Source organism: Eucyclogobius newberryi, unplaced genomic scaffold, assembly GCF_026437365.1.
Source record: "Eucyclogobius newberryi isolate DKJ021-1_F unplaced genomic scaffold, fEucNew1.0.hap1 SCAF_20, whole genome shotgun sequence".
Taxonomy (NCBI): domain Eukaryota; kingdom Metazoa; phylum Chordata; class Actinopteri; order Gobiiformes; family Gobiidae; genus Eucyclogobius; species Eucyclogobius newberryi.
The window spans coordinates 28,569,138-28,587,510 of record NW_027315835.1 but is presented as its reverse complement, the minus strand read 5'-3'; the positions used below and the strand labels follow the sequence as shown (position 1 = coordinate 28,587,510).

At 50.2% G+C, this 18,373-nt stretch overlaps 2 protein-coding genes across 3 annotated transcripts in view; both read right to left on the bottom strand.

Moving 5' to 3' along the window:
- spag9b (sperm associated antigen 9b) overlaps positions 1–10,673 on the bottom strand; it is a 68,609-nt gene extending 57,936 nt beyond the window's left edge. Inside the window, exons 1-2 of the mRNA XM_072455650.1 lie at positions 10,094–10,673; positions 518–638 (exon numbers count right to left, since the gene is read on the bottom strand). Coding sequence (XP_072311751.1) covers positions 518–638; positions 10,094–10,393 — 421 coding nt within the window. The 5' untranslated portion in view covers positions 10,394–10,673. The remainder of the gene's footprint in view (positions 1–517; positions 639–10,093) is intronic.
- Positions 10,674–16,777: 6,104 nt separating this feature from the next.
- The window catches only part of daglb (diacylglycerol lipase, beta), a 35,075-nt gene continuing 33,479 nt past the window's right edge, over positions 16,778–18,373 (bottom strand). Inside the window, exon 14 of one of the 2 annotated variants that reach the window (XM_072456291.1) lies at positions 16,778–17,332. In XM_072456291.1, coding sequence (XP_072312392.1) covers positions 17,149–17,332 — 184 coding nt within the window. In that variant the 3' untranslated portion in view covers positions 16,778–17,148. The remainder of the gene's footprint in view (positions 17,333–18,373) is intronic. The other variant, XM_072456290.1, reaches the window with a different exon arrangement.

The following is an 18,373-nucleotide window of genomic DNA, read 5'->3' as shown; positions in this document are numbered from 1 at the left end:
ATATGAAAAGAGATAAATATATAATGAAGCTGAGGAAGGATCCGGAGCCAGTGAAGGACATCATCTCCTCTGCATCACTACAGGGTCACTGCAGGGTCACTGCAGGGTCACTGCAGGCTCACTGCAGGGTCACTGCAGGCTCACTGCAGGTACTATCACACTATGAAGTCAGACAACGTGTCCCAGTCAGAAAAGTACAAAAGTAACTTCCACACAACAGGACTAACATTACAGGGGGCAGCACCGGGAGCTCCTGCTCTTCACAGTGCTCCTCACAGTGCTCCTCACAGTGCTCCTCACAGTGCTCCTCACAGTGCTCCTCACAGTGCTCCTCACAGTGCTCCTCACTTATTGTCTCTGTGGGTCACAGCGCTGTGTTCACTAATACAACCAGAAGAAGGATTACGTCGTACGGCGGCGCTCAGACGTGCTTCAAGATTAAAGTGAACAGGAGCCCCAGGAGCCCCAGGAGCCCGGCCTGAGGGACATTTGCCTGCTGTGTGTGAAGCCCACTCACTCTGGTCTGCATAGTTCCTGGTCTTGGTCTCCAGCTGTCGGGACTGAGACTCCAGGACGATGACCCTGAGCTGCAGCTCCTTCTTCTCGCCCTCCTGAGTGTCCTCCATCGCCATGAACCTCTGCAAGCACCACACACAAGGTCAACACGAGGTCAACACGAGGTCAACACGAGGTCAACACGAGGTCAACACAAGGTCAACACGAGGTCAACACAAGGTCAACACGAGGTCAACACGAGGTCAACACAAGGTCAACACGAGGTCAACACGAGGTCAACACGAGGTCAACACGAGGTCATCTGCAGCTGCTGCATTAAACCTCAGATTGAAGTATTGACAGTAGAAAAATGTTTAAAGAAAATATATTTTTAAAGGTTATTCCACTTGATGACGTTTAATTGATTACATAGTAGAGCTGCAAATACACATTATTTTAGGAGTCAACTTGTCAAACAATTATTTCTATAAAAACTATATAAATAGTCTAATAAGTAAATTAAACTTCAGTTAGATATACAAAAATCTCTTGGATAAATTACAGAGTTTTAGAATTAAGTAATTAAATTAACCGGGCCTCCACCAGGCCTCCACCAGGCCTCCACCGGGCCTCCACCGGGCCTCCACCGGGCCTCCACCGGGCCTCCACCCTCACACTGCCACCTTTGTCTCACCCGCAGCAGCAGCTGCTCACACACCACAGAAGCTTGTGGACTTGAACTGCAGCAACAACAGGAATCAAAGAAGAGCCCAAATTAGACAATGATGGAAAACCAAAAACCAGCAGTGAATAGAAATAAGAGTCATACTTTAGAGTTTTATGATGTGAGCAGCAGACTGCACTGTTGCACTGTCACCCACTGTGGGTGAACTCGTCTCCAGTCTTTAGAACAGCATTTGGGAGATAAAAGGAAATGTTTGTTTGCAAGTCACCAAAGAGTTCTGAATGATATTATCATGTATGACACTATTATAGAGACACAAATCATGTTCAAGTCAGACACAAATTAACAGACTTTTTCCATGAAACTTTAGTTCAGGATATGGGGGAATTATAAAGAAAATGTAAAAAGCTTAAATAGATAAATCAACGATGGCCTGATGTATTCAAAAACATCATTGTACTATAAACATGTCGGGAACCACTGAACTACACACTCCAGAACAAGCTAGGACCAGGTGAAATGAGGTCTTAAGATGATCGAGTAAACATCTCATATTCACGGACCTTTTGTAATATAATGATTCATTGAGAAGCAAAATACTCTAATGTTATCTTGACCTTTACTTACATCTTTATATATATATATATATATATATATATATATATATCCTCCAAAAACAGAAACTCCCCTGCAAACCACATGTTTACAGATGCGGACGGACCACACGGGTTAAAAAGACACCAAGCCGTCAATCACACACAAAATACATTCTATTTGATCCTTTTCCCTCCGCATTAACATTCTTCCAACACACACAAAGCAAAGGTTCCGAAGAATAATTTGAAAAGCTTGAATAATGCAATAATCAGGGACTTTTAACTTCCCCCAGTTTGATCCGAGTCAGGTGTCTATTAAGTCTCTGGGAGCCTGTAAACACGGCAGTCTTGTGATGTCGCCGGGAGCCGAGCTGGGGGCCCTCGCGGGGGGGAGGAGACATCATCTGAACAGGGATGAGCATCAGCCGAGAGCTCCTGCGTCACAGCGCCAGAACAGGGGCCAGACACAGCCTCGGGGGCCACAGGTGACACTACCATCCAAACAGAGGCACGATGTTCAAACAATTCCATCATTCAGGGCCTTCTGTGCCACGCCCGAGGGTCTGTGCCACGCCCCAGGGCCTCGCTGTGGAGCTGGTTAACCTGAACGCAGTCTGCAATGTGCCAGAGCAATAAAACATACTATTTACTACAAGAGTTTAGTAAGACTTCATATTCTATTACTATTTGAACGCAATAAGAGGCCAGAACAGGAGGTTTAAGTGTTGGAAGGGGCGTGTCCCAGTGTGGGCTGGAAGCTTCAGAAGAATGTACAGAATGAAGTGGCCTGTGGCATTAATAAAACAGATTTAGTTTGGCTGAAAACAGAGGGACAAGGACTTTATGCAACATTCCCTGGGAGTGGATCAAAATCAACTTCATCATGTTTGAAATAAAAGCCAAATTTGGTGACCTTAATGACCCAGAGCTGAGAATGAGACTCCACGGGGTTTGGATTACATTCCCCATGGACATTTTTGTTAATTTAGCCATTTTTCAAACTTCACCTTCTATTTAGTTTCACAAAATGATGTGTCCAGGTTTATTTTAGTCAAAGTTTTTACTTCGAAAAAGATTTTTGCTACAGCTTTGGAACACAATATAATATGAATCTACAGTTTAATATTGGACATTTACAGTGAGCTAAAGAAGTATTTGAACACCTGCCAATCAGACCTGTTAGTCCACCTCTGCTCCACTTATTCATCTAAATTAGTTGCATCTGTTTGAGCTCGTTAGCTGAATAAAGAGCCCTGTCCAGTCCACAATCAGTCAGACTCCTCCCACTGCCATGGGCAAGACCAAAGAGCTGTCAGAAGACCCCAGAGACTGAACTGTAGACCTCCACTAAGGACTATGGGGAACTTGGCGAGCAGCTTGGAGTAAAAAGATCGTTAGAAAATGGAAGAGGCTGAAGATGGACGTCAGTCTCCCTCAGACTGGAGCTCCATGAAGATCTCACCTCATGGGGTTCAATGATGATAAGGAAGGTGAGGACACAGCCCAGAACTACAGGAGCTGCAGGTCTATGACCTGAAGAGAGCTGGGACCACAGGTTCAAAGGTTACTATGGTAACACACTACACTCATGGTTTGAAAACATGCGTCGCACAGAAGGTTCTCCTGCTTAAGTCAGCACATGTCCAGGACCATCTGGATGATCCAGAGGATCATGGGAGAAAGACGTGGTCAGATGAGACAAAAAATAACTTTTTGGTGTAAACTTGTGTTTGGAGGAAGAAGAACACCATCCCTACTGTGAAGCACGGGGGAGGAAACATCACGCTCTGGGGGAGGAAACATCACGCTCTGGGGGAGGAAACATCACGCTCTGGGGGAGGAAACATCACGCTCTGGGGGAGGAAACATCACGCTCTGGGGGAGGAAACGTCACGCTCTGGGGGAGGAAACGTCACGCTCTGGGGGAGGAAACATCACGCTCTGGGGGAGGAAACGTCACGCTCTGGGGGAGGAAACATCACGCTCTGGGGGAGGAAACATCACGCTCTGGGGGAGGAAACATCACGCTCTGGGGGAGGAAACATCACGCTCTGGGGGAGGAAACGTCACGCTCTGGGGGAGGAAACGTCACGCTCTGGGGGAGGAAACATCACGCTCTGGGGGAGGAAACATCACGCTCTGGGGGAGGAAACATCACGCTCTGGGGGAGGAAACGTCACGCTCTGGGGGAGGAAACGTCACGCTCTGGGGGAGGAAACGTCACGATCTGGGGGAGGAAACGTCACGCTCTGGGGGAGGAAATGTCACGCTCTGGGGGAGGAAACGTCACGCTCTGGGGGAGGAAACATCATAATTTGGGGGTCTTTTCTGCTCAGGGGACAGGACGACTGCTCTGTATCAAGGAGAGAGTGAATGGGGGCATGTATTCCAGGATTTTGGGAAACAACCTCCTTCCCTCAGTCAGAGCATTGAAGATGGGGCGTGGCTGAAGATGGGGCGTGGCTGAAGATGGGGCGTGGCTGAAGATGGGGCGTGGCTGAAGATGGGGCGTGGCTGAAGATGGGGCGTGGCTGAAGATGGGGCGTGGCTGAAGATGGGGCGTGGCTGAAGATGGGGCGTGGCTGAAGATGGGGTGTGGCTGAAGATGGGGCGTGGCTGAAGATGGGGCGTGGCTGGGTCCAACATGACAATGACCTGAAGCACACGGCCATGAGAACCAAGCAGTGGCTCTGTAAGAAGCACATCAAGGTTCTGGAGGGGCCCAGCCAGTCTCAGACAACAGCCCTGAAACCTGACAGATCGAGAGAATTAGATACAATACATTAATTGATTGGCTTAAAACTGAACAAGAAGTGGATAGGACTAAGAAATGTAACGTATATAATGTCAAATAAAAGACAATACTACACAATGCAGCGGGGCGTTAGCTGAGGCTTTTAGGGTGCTCAAAATGAAGATTAAAATCATTTGAAGATCATGTGATTATTCTGCATCTGTATCAGACACAACCAGTAATATTAAAGCACAGAATGGAATCCAAAGAGAGAATCAAATTGTGTTTTTCTCAGTATAGAAATTGAGTTTGATATTTTAAAATGGCCACAACCCTTGAGGCATTGCCCTGTTTTAGGAAATGCCAGGGTGGACAAGGCCCATGGAGAACCATGGAGGCCCCTGGAGGCCCCTACACTAACGGGTTTGGCCTCTGTAGCCCAAAGGTCAAAGGTTCAGCTTCAACAGAGCCTCAGCAAAGAAACCTCCCGTGACAGAGTTTTAATAGTTCAATAGTTCTTCCATGAGCCTCATCAGGACGTGATGTAACAGCTGTAGCCACCGGTCTGTGGTCACATGAGAGACGAGGGGGAGACGAGGGGGAGAGTATGACACTGCTCCGAGGAAGACCTGACTGCTCGCCTCTGCTCCTCACCGTCTCGGCCTGTGCTGTGGAGAATGGCGCCTTTGTCTGCGGTGGGACACGTGGAGCCAGTCTGATAACGAGTCACTGTAGGCCACTTCATTTACTCGGGTTAATACACTGTCGCTACGGGACGACGGGCGAATTTTTCTATGTTGCTCCAAAGCTAATTGAATGGACATGTTTGAATAATGCATTGAAAACACGCCGTCTTCCCCGACCCCTCAGACACGCCCACCGCTCTGCACGCTTCACTTAGATCTCAGTTTTTTCTTCAACTGAGATTATGGACATCAAGATTATTCCGTTAATTGATAATCATGGTTATTCAGTGACAATATCATCGTAAATATTCTGTACATAAATAATAGTGACCACACGTACTATCCCACAAATATGTCTTACTTAGAAAAACATGAAAACCTTTCAAAGCTAACTCGAGAGCAGGGCCTAAGCTCACGCTAACCAACGATGTGACCTGACCACCATGGACCAAAGCCCCCCACACCACAGAGCCATGTGACTGGTCAGCAGACAGAGCCCGAGCTGGAGGAAGTGCAGTCGCTAAGCGTTTCCTGCCTTGCCCCTTCCTCCTGCCGCTCGGACACGGCCCGGGACACGGCCCGGGACACGGCTCGGGAGAATCCACAAGTCTGTTTATCCTGGACACTGCAGCGGTCAGGAGGGGTTTTCTGGTCATCATTGGAGTCCTCCAGGGAGGACCCTCGCTACATTGGAGTGCCCTGTAGTTTAAAGTATGTGCTGAACACGTATTGAGACCATTTCCATAACTATATTTAGTCTCGTTTGAGATTACTTTAATATTTGTACTTCAAATGACCGATCCAACTTTTAAGCCCTAAAAATGTCAGGCGTCCAGAGCTTCTGCTTTGGGGTGTGTAACGGTGTGACTAATGTCCAGTCCAAACATCTGAGTCATGCTTTCCTGGAGCTTCTTGTGATGTTTTCTTCAGTGGAACTTCTCATTCTTCAAAGGACAGGATCATGTGAACACAATGACACTGTGGACCTATTGTTCCACCAAAGGATTGAAAAGTGCATTATTATTATTATTATTATAATAGATGGAAAATTTTTCCACACTTACTCTCATCACAAAGCACATGCGCCCGTCTGACCGGCCCATCCCAGGCCCAGCGCACTTTAAATAGGCCGTCCAGTCAGAGCAAAGCCCTCTGACCTAAGCCCCTGGTTCTCTCTCTCTAATAAGATGGACCTACTACAGCACAAGAGACCTCTAATTTCACTAAACTCTGAACGTGACATGAAGACTCTACTGTCCATCCTCACTTAGAGCTGATCCTTCTGGTCATTCTTTCTAAACTAAAATCATTTGTGGCCTGAAATGACCAATTCATTCCCACAAATACAGTTTTGTACCAGAGACATTCTAAATGGTGTGTTTTGTGCTGTGAGACGAGGCCTGTGGACCACGAGCCGGGTGTGGCAGGTGTATGACCACCACGAGCCGGGTGTGGCAGGTGTATGACCACCACGAGCCGGGTGTGGCAGGTGTATGACCACCACGAGCCGGGTGTGGCAGGTGTATGACCACCTGAGCCGGGTGTGGCAGGTGTATGACCACCTGAGCCGGGTGTGGCAGGTGTATGACCACCACGAGCCAGGTGTGGCAGGTGTATGACCACCTGAGCCGGGTGTGGCAGGTGTATGACCACCACGAGCCGGGTGTGGCAGGTGTATGACCACCACGAGCCGGGTGTGGCAGGTGTATGACCACCTGAGCCGGGTGTGGCAGGTGTATGACCACCTGAGCCGGGTGTGGCAGGTGTATGACCACCACGAGCCAGGTGTGGCAGGTGTATGACCACCTGAGCCGGGTGTGGCAGGTGTATGACCATTTGAGCTGGGTGTGGCAGGTGTATGACCACCTGAGCCGGGTGTGGCAGGTGTATGACCACCTGAGCCGGGTGTGGCAGGTGTATGACCACCACGAGCCGGGTGTGGCAGGTGTATGACCACCTGAGCCGGGTGTGGCAGGTGTATGACCACCTGAGCCGGGTGTGGCAGGTGTATGACCACCTGAGCCGGGTGTGGCAGGTGTATGACCACCTTTGCCAGGGTCCAGTTGGAGAATGACCACAAACTGAGGTCTGCCTCTTTCACATTATATATACTATATATACTATTATTATTATATTATAACAAAGACTATTATAATTAGCCTAATTTACCAATTAGTCTAATGGTGGTTTTAAAATACATGGAAATGTTTTACTGCTCTGGCAGAATATAAAGCTGACGTGACACGTGTGCGCCGGTCAGAACATTAGAGGGAGAGACGCGGCGTGAGGTGAGTGTAAGAGTAGATTTGGTGTGTTTGGCATCGGTAGAACAGACGCTTCTAAGTGTGCAGCCTTAGTCACGGCAAAACGCGCTGGATAAAGGCCGTGGCTGCAGGGCCGCGGCGCGGTCAAATAGCGCAGCAGTTTCAGGAGCCGCGGCACAAAAACAATGCAATTTCAGCCGCGCGCCGCAGCTCTGCAGACACTCCCCTGGATAAATGTGGTAAACAGGTTTAAAATATGTATTTGCGATATAAAGGAGTTAGTGCTACGCCTAGCAGACCTAGCAGCACCATCAGTACCCCACCTCCACGCTCTCACTCACTCACTCACTCACGGCCCCGTGTCATCAGACGGGCTCCGTACACACACCCTCTCTCCTGCCTGTCACTCACCTCTGCCGTGTACATGGGGCATTTCACGTCCTGACACGCACGCACACACACACACACACACACACACAGGCACACACACACACAGGCACACACACACACACACAGGCACACACACACACAGGCACCATCCATCACAGTGTTAGCAACAGCGTTAGCAACAGGCTGCTACATGTCATCCATTATTAAAGACATGAGTGACTGGCTCTAACCTGCTGCACCAGCCGCTCAGCTCTCGTGAACTGGAGACGTGTTTTGTCCTCCTGACGTGGACTGAAGACCTGACAAGTTTGTTTTATAGCAAACATGAGCTAAGAACTAAGAATGTGGGTCCTTCATTTGCAAACCACTGACATTATTATTGTGCATACAAATGTTCTGCAGAGTAAATGTGGTGAAACTCCATCAGCAGAAGAGTGAGTCCACCTGTAACCACCACACAAACAAATCTGAAGTGGATTTGCATGATTCTGGTTCTTTTAAAAGTACAGAGCGAGCAGAGGACACACGACAGACAGAAGAGTGTGTGGAATAACTTGAGGATTTCATTATGAGCAGTGGTGCCAGAACAGCTGAACCAAAGCCACCGTGTCCATTTTACAATATTACAGCTCTATTCATTTACATTTGACTCCACAGAGAAAGTAAAGTGTGTTCATTTAGAGCAGGCATGTCCAAACTAGGGCCCAGGGGCCAAATGCGGCCCTCAAACCAATTTTTGTTGGCCCTCCAGCTTCCTGCTATGTCGGCCCAAACAACAAAAAAGTAGTACTTTTTACTGTGAAATTGGGAAAATTCAGGCATATTGATGTTATACCAACCTAATATTAATGTTCCAGGTCTAATTAAAGGTGTAGAGGCTCATCACAAATACGTCAAATGCAAAATTTCAAATGATTCACTTTGTCATTCAACAAATTCGACATTGTCAAGTCGTGTGGGGCCCTCTGCCCCGTTTAAGTTTCAAAATGCGGCCCTTGGTGAAAAAAGTTTGGACACCCCTGATTTAGAGTGTTTGGCCTGGCACAGAGTCAGTGTGAGTCCAGGTCACACCTACTGCAAACTGGGTCAACTGGGTCTAAAGAGTCCTCAAACTAAGTGAAACAAGTTTCCTTCCATGTTACACTCTCCTGTACTTCTGTACTTACACATTTACAATAAATGATTCATGGAACAATAGTTTGGGGGATGAATGAAGGATCTATGGAGATGAATGAAGGATCTATGGAGATGTATCGATCTAATTGTCAACTAAGATAGCAATCGAGCAATCGTTATCTGGACCAAACGAAACATGAAAAGATCTTTTGCCTCCGAAAGAGCAAGAATGACATCAAAAACACACAACAAACACTTTTGTCTGGATATAGAGCCTTCTCCCCAGGATGTCCAGTGAGTAAAAGTGTCATATTCACGAGCCTTTTGAGGTCTGACCCAATAATCACGTCATCCGAAGATTAATAATTAGCTAAATAATCATTAGTTGCACTTGCAGCCCTAATGAAGCTGTAACATGACACATGCAAGCACCAGAACATGTTGCATGTGTGTCCCCCTCCTCTCACCCGGGATGACGGGACTCACTTCCCCGGGATGACGGGACTCACTTCCCCGGGATGACGGGACTCACTTCCCCGGGATGACGGGACTCACTTCCCCGGGATGACGGGACTCACTTCCCCGGGATGATGAGACTCACTTCCCCGGGATGACGGGACTCACTTCCCCGGGATGACGGGACTCACTTCGCCGGGATGATGGGACTCACTTCCCCGGGATGACGGGACTCACTTCCCCGGGATGACGGGACTCACTTCCCCGGGATGACGGGACTCACTTCCCCGGGATGACGGGACTCACTTCCCCGGGATGACGGGACTCACTTCCCCGGGATGACGGGACTCACTTCCCCGGGATGACGGGACTCACTTCGCCGGGATGATGGGACTCACTTCCCCGGGATGACGGGACTCACTTCCCCGGGATGACGGGACTCACTTCCCCGGGATGACGGGACTCACTTCCCCGGGATGACGGGACTCACTTCCCCGGGATGACGGGACTCACTTCCCCGGGATGACGGGACTCACTTCCCCGGGATGACGGGACTCACTTCCCCGGGATGACGGGACTCACTTCCCCGGGATGACGGGACTCACTTCCCCGGGATGACGGGACTCACTTCCCCGGGATGACGGGACTCACTTCCCCGGGACAGGACTCACCTCCTCCGCGTGCTTCCTCAGCGCCTTCTCCCGCTCGTACTGCGTGACCAGCTGCTCGTTGTCCTCCTTCAGAAGCTCCAGGTCCACTTCCCGCTCCTGGCTCACGCCGCACGCCGTCTCCAGGCTCTCGAGCACGGCCACGACCAGCGGCATCAGCTCCTTCACCGCGTCCTCGTCGTACTTCTCGATGAGCCGCTCGAACTCCCGGTAAATGGAGCTGGCAAGGCCGGACACTCGCTCGGACATGACGGCGGAGTTGCCCGAGTCATCGTGGTACAGAACTACTTCGTCCAGCTCCATGTTTTGAGCTCGTTTGCACTTCTTTTCGCTCCGCGGCTAACGGCAAAGTGCTAAGCCGAGCGCGAGCCCTTCCAGCGGGACACGAGCTGCCCCGGGACTTCCTTTAGCGGCTTAAAACTGTCTAAAACATCGTGATTCCGGTTCGGACGCCTGTTCCTCGTACTTGTAAACACTGTCCGCTTGTTCCGGGGACTTGTGGAGCTCGTTTGACCGGGGAGGGCGCTAGCACCGCGGGACAAGTCTTAACTTGGCTCCGCTGATGAGTTTTCCTACGCCTGACACTGGCGCTGCGTTCACGGAGCCTCGGAACTCTGAGGACGGGACACGGGGACGCAACGGTGGGACGGGCTGTGGGGAAGGGGGGGTTTGGGACGGGCTGTGGGGAAGGGGGGGTTTGGGACGGGCTGTGGGACGGGGAGTGTGGGACGAGGGGGACAAGGAGTGTGGGACGGGCTGGGGGGCGGGGAGTGTGGGACGGTGGATGTGGGACGGGGAGTGTGGGACGAGGGGGACAAGGAGTGTGGGACGGTGGCTGTGGGACGGTGGGTGTGGGACGGGCTGTGGGACGGTGGTTAATAAGGACTTAAACTACTCACGTGGAGACAAACTGTTGTAACCATAGTAACATACATAGTTCCCACTTTCTGAATCTTGATATTAAAATGTGTTTCTGACCCGATTTAGAGCACTGGTCAGATTTAGAGCACTGGTCAGATTTAGAGCACTGGTCAGATTTAGAGCACTGGTCAGATTTAAAGCACTGGTCAGGTTTGAAGCACTGGTCAGGTTAGAGCACTGGTCAGATTTGGCACACTGGTCAGGTTTAGAGCATTTGTCAGATTTAGAGCACTGGTCAGGTTTAGAGCACTGGTCAGGTTTGGATCTTTGGTCAGATTTGGCACACTGGTCAAGTTTACAGCACTGGTCAAGTTAGAGCACTGGTCAGGTTTGGATCTTTGGTCAGATTTAAAGCACTGGTCAGGTTTAGAGCACTGGTCAGGTTTGGATCTTTTGTCAGGTTTAGAGCACTGGTCAGGTTTAGAGCACTGGTCAGGTTTAGAGCATTTGTCAGATTTGGCACACTGGTCAGGTTTAGAGCATTTGTCAGATTTGGCACACTGGTCAGGTTTAGAGCACTGGTCAGGTTAGAGCACTGGTCAGAATTGGCACACTGGTCAGGTTTGGCACACTGGTCAAGTTTAGAGCACTGGTCAGGTTTGGCACACTGGTCAAGTTTGGAGCACTGGTCAGGTTTGGCACAGGTTTAGAGCACTGGTAAGGTTTGGATCATTGGTCAGATTTAAAGCACTGGTCAGGTTTGGCACACTGGTCAGATTTGTCACAATGGTCGGGTTTGGAGCACTGGTCAGATTTGGAGCACTGGTCAGGTTTAGAGCACTGGTCAGATTTGGAGCACTGGTCAGATTTGGAGCACTGGTCAGGTTTAGAGCACTGGTCAGGTTTAGAGCACTGGTCAGATTTGGCACACTGGTCAGTTGTAGAGCACTGGTCAGGTTTAGAGCACTGGTCAGGTTTAGAGCACTGGTCAGATTAGGCACACTGGTAAGATTTGGCACACTGGTCAGGTTTAGAGCACTGGTCAAGTTTGGAACACTGGTCATGTTTAGAGCACTGGTCATGTTTGGAGCACTGGTCAGTTTTAGAGCACTGGTCAGGTTAGAGTAATGGTCAGCTTAGAGCACTGGTTAGATTTGGCACACTGGTCAGGTTTAGAGCACTGGTCAGGTTAGAGCACTGGTCAGGTTAGAGCACTGGTCAGATTTGGCACACTGGTCAGGTTTGGAGCACTGGTCAGGTTAGAGCACTGGTCAGGTTTGGAGCACTGGTCAGGTTAGAGCACTGGTCAGGTTTGGAGCACTGGTCAGGTTTAGAGCACTGGTCAGGTTAGAGCACTGGTCAGGTTTAGAGCACTGGTCAGGTTTGGAGCACTGGTCAAGTTTAGAGCACAGATCAGATTTGGCACACTGGTCAGGTTTAGAGCACTGGTCAGGTTAGAGCACTGGTCAGGTTTAGAGCACTGGTCAGGTTGTGGGGTGACCGTGAGCTCATGGCTGAGCTCACGGTGGAGCGGAGGTGGTCCAGAACCAGTTCCAGTGTCTTCATCAGGTGGGACGTGAGAGCCACCGGCCTGAAGCTGTTGAAGTCTTTGGCGCGTGGTGTCTTGGGCACAGGTACCAGACAGGAGGTCTTCAGACCTGTGGTACCACCCTCAGCTTCAGGCTCATGTTGAAGACATGCTCCATAACTCCACACAGTTCATCTGCAGGACTTAAGGAGCCTGGGGCTGATGCCATCAGGTCCTGCTGCCTTCCTCACTTTAATCCTCTTCAGCTCACCCCTCACCTGTGCTGCTGTGACAGTCAGTGGTTGGCAGGGGGACTGTGTGCTGGGGGGATGGGTGAGTCCAGATGAAGTGGGGAGCAGATAAGCGAAGAGGAACGGATGCAGGGCATTGTCCAGCTGTGGAAGAGGGAGCATGCAGCTGTGCAGGGGGAGGGGCGGGTGACCGATCAAATCTCAAGAAGTGAGCATTTAAATCATTCACCCACTGTAGATCCCCCTCTGTCTGGGCAAGGGGGGATTTTGAAGCCCAAGATGGTTTTCAGGCCATGATGCACTCTGTGATGGTGTTGATGTCCTCCCCATGGCCGTAAAGCTCAGTCCAGACAGTGGTGCTGAAGCAGTCCCTCAGAGCCTCCTCGCTCTCAGCAGACCACATCCTCACCACACGGGACACCACAGGCTGCCTCCGCACGATGGGTTCATACACAGGCCTCAGATGTACAAGGTTGTGGTCCGAGCTGCCCAGGGGAGGGAGGGGGGAAGAGGAATAAGCCTCTTTGGAATTGTTTTTTGCCAACACCAAAGCTCTATTGTCTCTGGGGGACAGGTAACGTACTGGGTGTATGTTGGTAGAACAGAAGAGAGAGAAGCGTGGTTAAAGTCACCAGAGACGAGGAAGAGAGCCTGTGGATGCTGTGTTTGCAGCCCACAAGTGCAGGAGAGCAGTGCTTCACAAGCATCTTCACCATTGGCAGACGGGGCCACATAGACTGCGATTAAAATCACATGTGAGAACTCCCGGGGCAGATAATATGGCAGATAATTATATATATATATATATATATATATATATATATATATATATATATATATATATAGTATCAGGTAAACAGGTCACATCCCAAGAGTAAATTCAATTGAAAGATGTCAAAAATTAGGTTTGTCCCAAGTATGGTTTCTATAGCAACTTCAGCGCTTGCGCCAAGGTCTGTGGGCATCCGCAGTTTGTATTTGTATTTGTGTGTTTGTATGTGTATGTATTTATTTATTATTTTGATGTTGACTACTTCACTTGACTGTCCGATTATGCAGAGCATGTGAAGCCTGGATTTGACTGTTGATCGATGTCACGTGGTAAGGAGCACTGTAGGGGGGCGGGGCTGAGGGTCCTGGAGGGCGGGGCCGAGGGTCCTGGAGGGCAGGGCCGAGGGACCTGGAGGGCGGCGCTGAGCGGGGCTGAGGGTCCTGTAGGGCGTCTTGTAATACTGTTGAGCACAGGTGTCAAACTGGTGGCCCGCGGGCCGAATCTGGCCCGCTAAACATTTCTAATTTATATCTAATGATCTCTGATGAATATATAGCATTTTTGTCGCAAGAACTACACGTCCCACAATACTTTGCAGCATCCCTCCCGCTCCCCCGTGCAGCTCAACGCTGCTGTGTGTGCTGCCGGTGCAAGTGCAGAGCACAGTCGCGCACTTTTCAGACTTCAGCAGAAGTCTGAGCAAGAAAGAGACGTGTGGTTTTGAGAAATACATGGAAGAAAGAATGGAGAAGGTTTAGTGGACGTTGGAGCTAACAACAAGAAAACAATCTTCTGTGCTGACGCTCTGTGAGGAAAATATCCAAACCAGAGCAAACCTGGACAGATCAGGATCGACAGGTAAAACACAGGTCAGAGTGTAATAAAGTCTGACCATGACTGTGTCCAGACTAAAGTGAACGTGAACACTCGGTCTTTCACCTGCTGCAGATTTGTGCTGCACAGTCCACATAGAACTATTACAAGGCTGTTTAAAACACGTCGGCCCTTCTCAGCCCTAGGCACTGGCACCAGCAGCACACACAGCAGCGCTGAGCAGCAGAGGGAAGAGGGAGGGAAAGCTGCTGCAAAGGATTGTGGGACGTGGAGTTCTAGCCATAAAAACGCTATATATTTATCGGAGATGATTAAATATAAATTTGAAACGTCTGTGGAGCCAGATTCGGCCCGCGAGCCACAAATACATTGATTGTTATATTCTCATTTTGAAACAGGCCAGTGAGCGTGAAGTGACCCAAACCACTTGAATCACTGCAACTGGATCAACTTTAAGTGACATACAATAAAAAACAAATTCAATGGTCAAAACCTGGAGTATTTTGATAACCATTTATTTGCAGGAGCCGGTCGCATCATGTTTAGTCAGAATTATGACTCCAGCAACTCAAGCCACTGAGGGGACGTCCTGAAAGAGGAAGACCAGGTCTGATACAATCTCACGCTCGCCTCATGCAGCAGAGGCACCGCCACCTCCACCTGTTCCACCTCCACCTGTTCCACCTCCACCTGTTCCACCTGTTCCACCTGTTCCACCTCCACCTGTTCCACCTGTTCCACCTGTTCCACCTGTTCCACCTCCACACACAAGGACACGCTTGACACACAAGGACACGCTTGACACACACCAGGACACCCTTCACGCACACAAGAACACACACACCAACACCGACAACACAAATATGGTACACGACGCACATTCTTTCCCGATGGCGTGAGCGGTGCTGAGGACAAAACAATGACATCATAATGTAAAGCAAATGAAAGGATTATTAACACTGTAAACACAGCAAACTCCATAAAACGATGATTTTGCTTCCAATGCAAATGAAAGTGTTTTTTTACTTGTGATTCATGTCAGAAGTGCCTCTTGGTTTTCACGCTCAGGCTCCAGATGGAAACGGAGCGTGGATTACGTGAATTCACACTTGAACGTTTCAGAGCCCGAGTTTATCAGAGTTAGAAAGTTCAAATTGAGTTGTTCTGTCAGTGTCACTCACCCGTGTGAACCTGCTCCAGCGCGGCCTTAGAGCCTTGTACTCATCTGTTTCATTCATAAAGAATAATAAGTTACACGTGCACTTCTGATGACAAGTGTCAGTGTTCTGTGGGAGTGACAAGTGTCAGTGTTCTGTGGGAGTGACAAGAGTCAGTGTTCTGTGGGAGTGACAAGTGTCAGTGTTCTGTGGGAGTGACAAGTGTCAGTGTTCTGTGGGAGTGACAAGTGTCAGTGTTCTGTGGGAGTGACAAGTGTCAGTGTTCTGTGGGAGTGACAAGTGTCAGTGTTCTGTGGGAGTGACAAGTGTCAGTGTTCTGTGGGAGTGACAAGTGTCAGTGTTCTGTGGGAGTGACAAGTGTCAGTGTTCTGTGGGAGTGACAAGTGTCAGTGTTCTGTGGGAGTGACAAGTGTCAGTGTTCTGTGGGAGTGACAAGTGTCAGTGTTCTGTGGGAGTGACAAGTGTCAGTGTTCTGTGGGAGTGACAAGAGTCAGTGTTCTGTGGGAGTGACAAGTGTCAGTGTTCTGTGGGAGTGACAAGTGTCAGTGTTCTGTGGGAGTGACAAGTGTCAGTGTTCTGTGGGAGTGACAAGTGTCAGTGTTCTGTGGGAGTGACAAGTGTCAGTGTTCTGTGGGAGTGACAAGTGTCAGTGTTCTGTGGGAGTGACAAGTGTCAGTGTTCTGTGGGAGTGACAAGAGTCAGTGTTCTGTGGGAGTGACAAGAGTCAGTGTTCTGTGGGAGTGACAAGAGTCAGTGTTCTGTGGGAGTGACAAGTGTCAGTGTTCTGTGGGAGTGACAAGAGTCAGTGTTCTGTGGGAGTGACAAGTGTCAGTGTTCTGTGGGAGTGACAAGAGTCAGTGTTCTGTGGGAGTGACAAGTGTCAGTGTTCTGTGGGAGTGACAAGAGTCAGTGTTCTGTGGGAGTGACAAGTGTCAGTGTTCTGTGGGAGTGACAAGAGTCAGTGTTCTGTGGGAGTGACAAGAGTCAGTGTTCTGTGGGAGTGACAAGTGTCAGTGTTCTGTGGGAGTGACAAGAGTCAGTGTTCTGTGGGAGTGACAAGAGTCAGTGTTCTGTGGGAGTGACAAGAGTCAGTGTTCTGTGGGAGTGACAAGAGTCAGTGTTCTGTGGGAGTGACAAGAGTCAGTGTTCTGTGGGAGTGACAAGAGTCAGTGTTCTGTGGGAGTGACAAGTGTCAGTGTTCTGTGGGAGAATCTGATGCGCTTTATACATATTTTGACACATTTTATACCAATTTATATATGAAATGAGCAGGTTGTCAAAGGAAATCGTTAGTGCAAATTGTCACTAAATGTGTCATAACGAGACTCTAGAAACAGGAAGGACAGAATCTGACTTTTCATGCATCGGTTTAGAAAGTTCTTCTGTAGATCCAGATGATAAAAGAAAACACTACAATCGTGTGACATTCAATTGTCTAAAAAGAGTCCTGATCCTTCGCCCGACACTGGACAGTTATTTGACCGCGTCGGCTCTATGGAGTGGCCGTCTGGAACATGGCTGACCCTGCTTACAGTCACAACAACTGTCCAGAGTGAATGCACGTCCCAGTGTCCACTCACAGTGCTGTCCCTGTCCCCCTGTCCCCACACGTGTCCCTCGCACACGTCTGAGGGTCACACGGGGTCGAGCGCTGAGGCTGAAGGACACAGGGAGAAGGGCCGCTCCGTGAGGCTCTGGAGGGCCCGCAGCACCATGTCCGGCATGTGGTCAGTGAGCATCCGCGGGCTGATCAGGACGCTGCGGAAGGCCATCTCATTGGACCAGTCGGCACGGTAACGCACCCGGGCCAAACACGACCTGCGGAACAAAGGTCTTTAAATATGGAGCTTTTATGAGTCAATAATGATGACATCACAGGGATATGGAGCAGGCCAAAACAGTCACGACACTTTACACGCCACGTCTGTGGAATTCTGCCCTGGAACCATCTCCTTCCCCTTTTCAAAGTGCAGAAGCTTCAGGATGAGGTAAAGACCATAAGAGCCTCCCGTGTGGCAGAAGACGTCCCCTGTGACTTATGCTGAGGCGCACGTCCTGTAACACGCTCGCGTCCCGTAACACACTCGCGTCCTCTGTAACACGCTCGCGTCCTGTAACACGCTCGCGTCCTCTGTAACACGCTCGCGTCCCGTAACACGCTCGCGTCCTCTGTAACACGCTCGCGTCCTCTGTAACACGCTCGCGTCCTCGCGTCCTCTGTAACACGCTCGCGTCCTCTGTAACACGCTCGCGTCCTCTGTAACACGCTCGCGTCCTCTGTAACACGCTCGCGTCCTCTGTAACACGCTCGCTCCCCGTAACACGCTCGCTCACGTCCTCTGTAACACGCTCGCTCACGTCCTCTGTAACACGCTCGCGTCCTCTGTAACACGCTCGCGTCCTCTGTAACACGCTCGCGTCCTCTGTAACACGCTCGCGTCCTCTGTAACACGCTCGCGTCCTCTGTAACACGCTCGCGTCCTCTGTAACACGCTCGCGTCCTCTGTCACACGCTCGCGTCCTCTGTAACACGCTCGCGTCCTCTGTAACACGCTCGCGTCCTCTGTAACACGCTCGCGTCCCGTAACACGCTCGCGTCCTCTGTAACACGCCCGCGTCCCGTAACACGCCCGCGTCCCGTAACACGTAACACGCCCGCGTCCCGTAACACGCCCGCGTCCCGTAACACGTAACACGCCCGCGTCCCGTAACACGTAACACGCCCGCGTCCCGTAACACGCCCGCGTCCCGTAACACGCCCGCGTGTCGTAACACGTAACACGCCCGCGTGTCGTAACACGTAACACGCTCGCGTCCTCTGTAGCACGCCCGCGTCCCGTAACAGGCCCGCGTCCCGTA